This window comes from Oreochromis niloticus, linkage group LG20 (assembly GCF_001858045.2).
Source record: "Oreochromis niloticus isolate F11D_XX linkage group LG20, O_niloticus_UMD_NMBU, whole genome shotgun sequence".
In the NCBI taxonomy this organism is placed as follows: Eukaryota; Metazoa; Chordata; class Actinopteri; order Cichliformes; family Cichlidae; genus Oreochromis; species Oreochromis niloticus.
The window spans coordinates 14,069,360-14,080,301 of record NC_031984.2 but is presented as its reverse complement, the minus strand read 5'-3'; the positions used below and the strand labels follow the sequence as shown (position 1 = coordinate 14,080,301).

At 38.2% G+C, this 10,942-nt stretch overlaps 1 protein-coding gene across 2 annotated transcripts; it reads right to left on the bottom strand.

The window, feature by feature from the left end:
* Positions 1–647: 647 nt before the first annotated feature.
* On the bottom strand, positions 648–3,684 carry LOC102082660 (heavy metal-binding protein HIP-like). 2 transcript variants are annotated; one of them, XM_005448675.3, is made up of 7 exons: positions 3,481–3,684; positions 2,399–2,631; positions 2,266–2,328; positions 2,050–2,154; positions 1,853–1,957; positions 1,494–1,625; positions 648–1,408 (listed from the first exon to the last, which is right to left on the bottom strand). In XM_005448675.3, exons 1-7 carry the CDS (start codon positions 3,534–3,536, stop codon positions 1,125–1,127), a joined length of 978 nt encoding a protein of 325 aa, XP_005448732.1. In that variant the 5' UTR covers positions 3,537–3,684; the 3' UTR covers positions 648–1,124. The 2 variants fall into 2 exon arrangements, with proteins under 2 accessions (XP_005448732.1, XP_025757291.1); XM_025901506.1 differs by lacking the exon at positions 3,481–3,684 and having other exon boundaries at positions 2,399–2,722.
* Between the last annotated feature and the right edge of the window lie 7,258 nt (positions 3,685–10,942).

The following is a 10,942-nucleotide window of genomic DNA, read 5'->3' as shown; positions in this document are numbered from 1 at the left end:
TGAAACACCAAAGGAAAGGAAACAATGATCACATTCATAAGATGTCATTTTCTTCCACTTTTATCTGAGGAATTTCTTTAGTTTTTGGCCCCCCCTTTTTTTTCATAACGTAATGTGTTCACCTTTTCCAAACTGGGGCCCTGTTAGGAGGTTTTGTTTGAAAACCTGACCCCTGTCTCACTAGTAATGTACAGTATGGCTATTTTGCAGTAACAACCATCCACACATGCACGACTCCAATTCCAAAAAAACACTGTGTAAAGTGTAAATAAATACAGAATGCGATGATTTGCCCATATTTTATTCATAATAGAAACATAGAAGAAGTATAACATTTTTAAAATGAGTAAATGTACCCTTTTAGGAAAAAGTAAGGCAATTTTGAATTTGATAGCAGCAACACAGCTCAGAAAAGTTGGGATGGGCCCATGTTAGTCCAACAAAAGTGTAGCATCCTCTCTTCTTTTAACTGATTGTACACATCTGGAAACTGAGTCTGGGGTCTTCTTTGTCATATTTTTGTTTCATGATGTTTCAAATGCTTTGAACTGGTGAAAAGTCTGGACTGCGGGCAGGACAGTTCAGCACCCGGACTCCTCTGCTACGAAGCCATGCTGTTGTAATAGATGCAGTTTAGCACTGTCTTGTTTAAATATGCAAGTTCTTCTCTAAATAATCAAGTCATCTGTCAAGCTTATGTTTTGTTTATAGTTTATACAACTTCTTAATTATTTGGCGTGTGAGAGGCTCAGAACAAGTTTGAGAGTGAGTCAGTAAATTAATCTAAACTCACTATTACCTTAGTTTTTTCAGTGCAGAATAATATTTTACATAAAGTCATTTAACAGTGCTTCAAATTGTATGTGTCTGCCTTGAACCTATAATTTAAAATATGTAGTTTGGGCTATAAATTAGTAAACATATCAACTACTGTATGGCTGTCAGTCTTGTCAAAGATTAAAGTTAAGATTAAGTTTGTGTAGGAGAATGTTTAATTTACTAATAGAATGCTCTTTGAATTAAAGATTACTTTTATGTTTATGAGTTTGTTTCCATAAATCTATCCAGTGCACAGAAATTAAGAAAAGAAATCTTTTGTGTGTATTCAGCTCTTATGTTGGCAATTATGAAGGAAAGAGCAGAAAGCCACTAAAAGTTGTTCTGTGGTACTGGTCATCCCAAACACTATCAGACAGTTGTACTGAAACAACATCTCCCACTTCTAACTGCAACACCACACCATTGGATGCATTGTCCTCAGGATCAGTGGATGGAGTTTTACAGTCCCCAATGAAAACCATGGCATTAGAATTTTTGACAAGTCTCATCCTCATATTTTTCTCAGAGTATGCCATATGGCCAGTAAATCTAAAGTAGTAGACTCCTCTTACTGGTGCAGTGAAGTAACCTAAAAAAGAGACAGAAAAATTGTCACAACTGATAGTGGTGAAATTAATGAAACCAATAATTAAATAGAAGCCTAATCTGCCTACCTGTGTTTGGGTTGTAGTGGTTTCCAGTGTTGGTAAAGACATTTCTGAAGATGAGTGTTGCAAATTCTGAGCCATATTCAATGTTACCTTCCCCAGATTCCAGGAGGGAGGCAGAAAAAGCCACTTTCACTACTGTGGCAAAGAAAACAAAATAAGTAAATAAATAAACTCAGAATCATTAATGATCATCCACTAATTATTCATCTACTTCTTGTACACTTATCAGGAAAACAGAAAAGTATTTATCTCTGTTAATATTTTGAAGCTCTTGTGCTGTGGTATTTCCCCGTGAAATCACAAGACACACACGAATAACCAATCAGTCAAATCATTCCATACATCCCAAACCGAATCTTTACCTTCCCGCTGTTTCTCCAGCATTTCCACACGAAGTTCACTGACTGTCAGCGTCTCCCTCATAGCACTGAGCTCCAGGTGAGCTGCTGCAAGCTCTCTAGCTTGAGCTAACATGATGAAAAGGGAGATAAATGAAATGGAGGGATATTGTGAAGGTTTACAAGTCAGAGAACAAACACCAAAAACCCTGACCCTTTACCTTCCTGCTGTTTCTCCACCTCCTCCACGTGAAGTTCACAGACTGTCAGTGTTTCCTGGATAGAGCTGATATTCTGCTGAGCTATTCCAAGATCTCTAGCTTGAGCTAACATGATAGAATACATGATAGGAGAAGTTGAAGCAAGTTGTAACGGTTTACAACTAAGTAAAAATGAACACCACAATACTTGATTTAGGGCTGAGTGCATTTAGTTACCATCATTCTTCATCTGCAGTTCTTCAACCAGGATCTCAGCTGCAGTCATCCTGGCCTCCATGACTATAACAAAAGTTCATGTAAGCTTAGTTGCATCTATTTTTAATGAAGTGACTCCCTCATCACTTTGTACCTGTATTTTCTTTCTGTAAGTCCTCCACCAGGCTATCCAGAACTGTTACTCTGTCTTTCAAGTATCTAAGCTCTACACTTTGCTCCACCACCAAGTCTCTCAGAGCCAACAGCTCAACCCAGATGTCAGTCTGAAGCACCAGATCTTCTTCACTTCCCTCAATGCTGGGCCTCTGTGTGTCAGCCAAATCTGTCTCATCAGAAGAATCATTGCCGCTGCTGATTATTTGGGCCCTGCAAAGATGGCAAAGCAGGAGAACCATTAATAAAGCCATGAAAGTCCTCATGTTCATTCACGAAATGCCCTGTTTGCTGTGTGTGCGTGGGTCATTTATGGGTGATTTCAAGGCCAAATGTATCAGGTGGATGGAGATTTGCCAAATGTGTGAGAAAGATCACAGCTACTGTAGTGTGGCAGGTATTGGATAGATAGGTGTGTGACTCAGACTTTTAAACACATGTCACTGAGTGGATGGTGCAATGGAGAGCTTTGAATAGATAGAAGTTTGCTAATAGGTATGCCCAGCTCTCTAAATGACTTAAAATTATTTCACTATTAAAAAAAATGTTATAAATACTTAGATTTCAAAAAACTCAAATGTTGCACAGGGAAACACAGTGAGCCAGAGTTCTAGGAATCCTCAAGCAACTGTTGGTGTCAGAGTGCTGTCAGAAATGAATGAAATGAATAGTACAGTATTACAAAGGAATACTATGCTCTGGAAAGATGAATCAAAGGTGGAGTTGCTTGTCCACAACTCTAACTTCTTTGATGTAGATTAAATACAACATTTTTCAAGAAAAAAAACCTCATACCAACTGGTGATTTGAACCACTTAATACAACTCATAAACAGCTTGCAACTGGATAAAGTTTGCATGAAAGTTGTCAGACTTTTCACCTAAACAATGCCAGCGATTCCCATACAATTATCCAAAGCACCTACTTAAAATGGTTTCTGTAATTTTATAAAAGATGAGTTTTGTTGTACAAATACATCAAAAAGCCAACATTTCCATATGATTTTTTTTCTTGTACACTGTAATAATGTATACATGTATTTCACTATTATCCATGACCTACTTTGAGTGGCAAACACTGATATCAGTGTCCAGTCTGTGCAAGAGAGCGGAGTACATCTAACTCGATTCTGCCAATAACACCGCTTGATCTAAACATGGTGATCATTTCCAGAGGCTCTTTTTCTCTGACAGGTGTCGTCGTTTCCCAGAAGGGATCTGGAATTATCCTCAAGTCCTTTAGCACAAACGGGCATCCACACAGGTCTTTTGGCTACCCGCAAGTTATTGTGACGAGCTAGGGAAATTTCCCACTGCAACAGGACCATTATGTGGGCGTGTTGCTTGTGAGTCATAAGCGTGTGCATCAGTGACAAGTTAGACAATTAGACAGAAATAACAACAAATCAATCTGTCGTTAAAAAAATATTTCTTAAAGCGCATAAAGTGGTGTCAATGACATGATTTATGCTGATTGCTGCTTGTGTTTATGAATAAGAATATTGAGCAGCTGTCAGTCAGAACTCCTCACTGCCACGTACAACTGTATTCACACCAGATAAACACGCAGTCATCAGTCTTTCTAAGAAAACACTCAGGTGGTGGGAAAGAAAACACAAATGAGTAATAATGTTGTCCTTAGTAAGGCAAAAAAATACTGGATAGTTTCACTTTTTACTGTTCATACAATTTTTCTATCTGCTTTTCTCTGTAAAAATCAAAGACCTGTCATGAAAAAATCTTTGCTGTAGGGGTAAACACAAACAAATGTGCATATCCCACAGAAGTTTTAAAGAAGAGGGCCTTTTTTTGGAAAGAGAACATAGAGTTTTCTACCTTTGTGCCGGAGGGGGCAGAGATAAAGACAGTAATAGTTAGACTGTGGTCACACTGGTATGCAGACAGTCATGAAAGCAGCAGTACCTGTTGCATCTTGCAAGTTCATTTGCCCAATATTGTGAAATTTAACCACTTAAATTGGGGAGACCCTTTCTTATCACAACTCGAGGTGTGTGTGAATTAGTTGCAAATGATTTTAATTACAGATTATCTATTGATATACAGTTGTTTACTTGTTACTGATCAGTATCATCTTATCGTCAGTTAATTGTATATGACTGTAAAATGACACTGTTTTGTGAAACCTTGTAACACTTTAACAAACGTTTAAATAATAAACAAACTATACAGTTTTTTTCATTTTGTTAAAAAATATCTTTTTTTTAACTGCACTGTAGTGAACCAGCCTACACAACATATCTTATCTTTTGCCCCATATCTGTAAATACACAGCTGGTTGGTTCACAGCCTACAGCCATGCTAATGCTAAAGGCTCTGTGGGATTGCAGTGATATGAGCTAAATGCTAAAAGAAATGTTAGCATGTTACAAAGGACAATTCAAAGATACTCATCAAAGTTTAGTGTGTTAACCATATTAACATCTGCTAAACAGCACCCACTGGACACTCTATTGGGTACACCTTAGTAGTGTCAGGTTGGATCCGCTTTTACTTCCAGAATGGCCTAAAAAAAAACATTCCTGAGAGATTTTGGTCATGTTTCCATAATGAGAATAAGGGGCCCAAAGTGGGCCAAGAAAATTTCCCCTACACTATTACATCACCAGCAGCACCAGCCTGATTCATTGACACAATGCAGAATGGTTCCATGATTTCATGCTGTTTATGCCAGATTTTCGTCTCTTTTTCAGACAATTTTTTGTAAAGCCTAGAGGAGGCTGTGTGGGAAAAACCCAGTAGATAAGAAATTTCTAAAATAGTCAGACCAGCCCTTCTGGGTCCAACAACCAAGCTTTGTTCATAAAAAAAATCACTTTTCTCCTTCATTCAGTTCACTTCAGCAGGTTGTCTTGACCATTTCTACATACCCAAATGCACTGAGTTGCTGCAGTGTGACTGGTAAGCAAATAGTTCTGTTATTACATTTTTACAAAGTCTTAAAGTATAGAAACTAAATCATTTGAGTTAGCTATAATGTAAAATTATTAAAATTGGAAATCACACATACAAGACCAGTTTTACATAAAAATGTGATAGTAATGTAGCAAATATTTATGCCACATCACATTCAGTGATAACTGTTTGTGGTACAGACACGCACACAGACAGCGTTGCAGGTAAGTGTTTGCTATTTTACAGCAAAAGTGTTTTTCGCTTAGGTGCGTCCCCAGCTTTTCAGCTGCTTTGTCTCCAGCTCCACTCTCCCTCAGGTCCCAGCGTCTTACAATAAAGTGGAAAGGTTTGATTTTATATTGCTCCCAGCCTAGCCTCCCTGGCACTGCTCTCCAAACCCACTGCACCACCTATCCTGCAGACCACACCCTGCCACACTGTCATTTTAAGGTGGACAAAGAAATTTCTGAAAACAATATAAAAAGTAAGTTAACCAAACCTGCGTGAGGGTTACAGACAATAATAACAAATACTTGCAAGGAGTTTGGATAAAATAAACCTTTAATGAAAAATTTCTACCGGTGTAATCTTACTTCAGTGAGTCAATACAAGACACTCATAAAGAGGAAAACATGGTTTGTAGTGTCAGAAGTCCCACATGCCAAAGATATCTGGCATTACAGTCTGTCAAAATGGCAGTTAACAAGGCAGCGCATCACTTGTGCCTTCTATCCCATTGGTTGCTCTCCCAGAGACTGTTGCTAAGGTACTGACCTGTGATTTAGACTCTAGTAAATCTTTCCACCCTCTGAGGTCAGTCTGCTCCTGCAGCAATGACTCTTCCTTTCTTCTGTATCTGCCCTTCAGGCCCAATCTCATATCCAGGTCTCTTCCTTCTGGTCCGCTCAGAGTCTGGAGACAAAGCTCTGTTAGACTTTTCAGGGCATGCATTATGATTAATTCTATTACCATAAGTGAAAAATAGATATTGAAATATCTAAGTGTGATAGATGACAGCTTGGTTGAACTATGAGGCGCCTGAAAGTGACAGGCACCCTTGCATACCTTCCTTCATTTTCCTCTCAGGCAAATTCCTCTTCCTCTGTCTCTTCTTCAAAATTTCCCAACTCTTCTCTTGTGTGTGTGTGTGTTTTTAAATGTTTTCCTTTAGCAAAAGATAAGCATAATCTCTTGCTCTGAAGTTTTCTACTGTTATTTTTTTTCTGACCTTTAAGTTTAACCAAATAATCCTGCTATGCTCAACCTGTGTCAATGCATTCGCCCACTGGTCAAATCCTTTTGTCTCTTAATATGATCCAAATTTTCTGTAAATGGTTAGTTATGATACCCTGGATAATTGCTGTAATAGAGATGCTGACAAATAGTGCAATCGACAGTCATACATCTTTCAGTATTACAGGTAATCACTTAGCAAGCTGACCAATCCCTCTAGTCCCTCTTCTGACCAAGCCAAGCAGAGAGGATGTGTCTGTGCACCCTGCTACTGTAAGAAGTGGGCTTGACTGCAGGTACTTAGCCTCAGCTTAATCTAATGATGCATACTTCCCCCTGTTTACGGCAGCCGGCGAAGAGGGAGCACTAGCCTGTGCTTGTCTGCTGCCGAGAATGCCCATTAACGCTCTTTTTCCCCCTCGGGTGATGACCACCTGAGCTATCAAAGACAAACGTGTCTGTAACACCACCCCCTCCCCTCCACCCTCATCATGCTCCATCTTCACCCCTCCTTTTGCTATGACCTCCGCCCAGACACATGATGTACAGTCAAAATGGTTTTCCCCTGTGAAAGAGCATTTAGAATCATCATCGTCACCATTATCATCAGTGTAATAACGATCTGTTCAACTATTATTTATCCTCTGCAGATAAACAGCAGTCAAACTGGTGCATAAAATATGTTCAGTACAATCCAGCACAGCAGCACCTTAGAAAGGCAGATATCCTCTCACCTGTTCACTCACTCACACAGCATCTAGCCAAGCAGAGAATTTAGGTTTTATTTGCTGAGTTTTTAGATGTCGGTGATTTCTGCTGCCCTTTTAATTGAACTGAGGATTTTGTTTGCAAAACTGAAAAATATTGTTAATTTGTTTTTGTTTGAACTGATTTATTGAAACTTTTATGCAGCTATCCATCCTGGTACCTTCATCTGTTTGTTAAACCTTTTCTCTTTTCACTCATTAAATGGATTCTGGATCAGATTTCTGCACTGAAATCACTTCAGGTTTGTATTGTTGGAGTGCAGAAATAAAACAGATTATGTTTTATGATTATTAAAGAAGTTGTCGGGGACAAAGCTGGCAGAGAAAAAAAAAAAACATGGTACAAAGGTCCCTTGACAGAGAGCCAGATGGTGTACTTCACTGTTGGCAAGCAAACCTCACGCACCTGTGCCACTAGTGCAGGTACTCAAAAACAAATGGTCAAAACTGACCCACTTTGGGTCAACTCACTGTCATATTTATTAATTGTTGGAGCATGATGTGCAAATCTCCATAGAAATCATACTTTTATCAATAGAAAGTCTGGGTAAATAGTAAAACAGTCCAAAAGATAAAGACAAAAACAAATATAAAATCAAGTGAAAACACCCTCAAAGAACCAATACATGTTAACCAAGTATTGATTTGATGCTACACTGATCAGCCATAACAATAAAGCCACTTTCCTAAATTTGTGTGGCTCCAAAACAGCACCAATCTGTTGAGGCATAAACATGAAGCCTCTTTGAGGTGGGAGCGAATTATTCAGCTCTTCTGGATTGTAGAACATACTCGGATTCATTGTATATATATATATATATATATATATATATATATACTGTATATATATATATATATACTGTATATATATATATACATATGTATATATATATATATGATTAATATTATTCACTTCAACTGTCAGTTGTTTTAATGTTGAGGCTGATTAGTGTATATTGACATAACTGCTCAGTGGTTTGTTATGATTTAGTACAGCCTAAGGGAAAAGCACTGCCCATTCAGTTTCCTAATCTGCACTATATTATTAATAATCTTTTCAACACAGTATTATGAAGATATGTGCAGTCATGTGAAAAAGATTAAAAAAAAATTACAGACTCTACACAGTCCTGTGAAAAGTACACTGTATGATTCACCAGCGTCATTAATGACTATCAGTCTATCTCACACGTCATTGTGGAGGAATTTTGGTCCACTCGTCTTTACAGTGTTGCTTAATTTCATTCAGGTTTGCAGGAATTCATGTTTGCACAGCTCTCTTAAGGTCCTGTGACAGGATTTCAGACAGGTTGAGGTCGGGATTTTGACTGGTCTGGATTTTGACTGGGCATTTGCAGGTAGCACCTCGATTATTTTCTTTTTCATCCATTTTGATGTAGATTTGCTGCTGTGCCTGAGATCATTGTCCTGTCTGTAGCAGTCTGACAGATGGCCTCACATATAATTTGGTATGGAGAGGAATTCATGGTTGACTCATTAACTACAAGGTGGCCGGGTCCTATAGCTGGAGCATATTCCCAAATCTTAACCCCTCCACCACCATGCTTTACAGTTGGTTTGGGGTGTTATGCTAACATGATTTTGTGCATTATGATCAAATGTCACCACTTTGGTGTCATCTGTCCAAAGGAAATTGTTCCAGTTTTCTGGTTTCTTCTGATGCACCTAACTTGTGTCTGAGCTTTGCAAGGTCTGGCTTTAGGGAGGCTTTTCTAGGATATCCACTCCTGGGAAACCAGTGACTTAATACAGATTTGATTGCTCCAGACCAGGAAACTGCCAAAACTTCTGCTTTTGTAGAGGTACTCACACTTGTTGATGATTAATAATTTAAGTGCATTTCATTAGCACCTGACTGCTACTTATCCTTTAAATCCCAATGGTAGCAGCAAGGGTGTAAAGGGACTGAATGCTTTCTTTTTCCCATGATGAAATACATTTGATGCATGTTAAAAATATTCTTAAAATAAAGAAATATTAAATATATATTTATAAATACATATAATGTATATCCTTTACCTTCCTTTTTCTAAGTGGATATTTGGCAGATATGTTACCAAGTACATCTGGGATCACTGAGCCTACATGCATCTCTATCAGAGTGACTTTGCACCGCTATATTGGTCACTTCCAGAACTGCCCATTCCCATAACTCTCTTACAGTCCATCTTGCTTTGTCCAGAATATTTCACAACTTCCTGTCAGTATCGCTAAACCCATAATAGATGTGTATATCTTCCCCTGTCTGGGATGCGTGATTCACTGTCCCTGAAACCCAGCACCACCTAATCTTGAACAGCAGATAAAGCTAATTAGGGGAAAGAGACATCAATCAGTGCTTCAGGCCTTGTTATGTAGGCTACTGCACATACCAAGAGTGGCATCTCAGTCAATGGGTGTGTTTAAAAGCTTGAGTCAGTCATACACACATAGCTATTATTATGAGTTATGTCTAGAGGATGGCCCAGGACTTGAAGATTATGAATGCTGGATTGAATGTTTCCTTTATGTTTTTCAAACTAGCCAGATATAATCATTTTTGCCAAGTAAGTGGACTAAAATTAGAGCAAAAATTACAGAAATTACCCTTCTGTTGTAATGACCTTTGACAGTATAACTCATGCGGGAGAACAGTAATCTGGCGAGGGGCTCTGTTTGGATGCGCAACATGCATTAATACAGCTGTCAGTGAGAAACACACACCCTTTCCGACTATTACAGCAGGTCCAGGAGGTTCACTGAACTCTGAGCAGTGACAGATTGTAGCTTGGGGGGGAAAGAAAATCAATGTGTTTTCAGGGGAGTTTTTTTAATATACTAAAATTGATTAAAATGTATTCACAATTAATGACCTTCAGTTTTTCTCTAGAACTGTTGTGAAACTGTTGCTTTAGAGCCAACATTAGAGAATGTAGCATTTGTTTCATCCTGTAGGTGGGAGTGTAACACTTTCTATTTTATAAACTGCAGCAGCTGTAATGTGCAGAGTCTGCAAGACCTCACATGTTAAAATGAAAAGACTACTACATTTTTTATTAAACACTACACGCCGATTACATTTATGAGTCATAAACCTGTATGTTGATCAACCTGTGTGTAATGATGGATGCTTATCCTAAGTTCTCGCACCTATCTGGACAAATATGAAAACACCTATGGGTATTTTCTATGTGTCAGGCAGTGTATATTTTAAAAAGTTAGCTGGGGAATAATGTTTATAATATACAACGTGCTAGATATTATTGGATGCATAATAAAAGTAGTTTGACAGGTGAAAAGAAAATATTTTAAAAAGCGTCTCTGTGAATTAGACAAATGAGCATCGTTCTACTCATTTGGAAGAATCATATACACACACAATTATATTAAATGGGGGGGGGGGGGGGGGGGGGCGTTGGGTGCTTTTTGAATTGATAAAAATTGTTTTTATGTGAAATTATGAATTTGATTTAATGTTATTGGAATTGCTGTGTACAGAATAACAAGACTTTTTCTGTCTCTTTCAGTTAAAAATGCAAACACCACGCACCTTTGCAAATAAAAGTCTCCCGAACACAAAGTAATAGACCAGTACTCACCAAACCATGCAGG

Coding starts and splice junctions, on each gene's coding strand:
- LOC102082660 (XM_025901506.1), bottom strand. CDS start 2,690: ATGAACATGAGGACTTTCATGGCTTTATTAATGGTTCTCCTGCTTTGC. Junction 2,155..2,265: donor ACTGCAGATGAAGAATGATG/GTAACTAAATGC, acceptor CTATCATGTTAG/CTCAAGCTAGAGATCTTGGA. Junction 1,958..2,049: donor GGTGGAGAAACAGCAGGAAG/GTAAAGGGTCAG, acceptor TCATCATGTTAG/CTCAAGCTAGAGAGCTTGCA.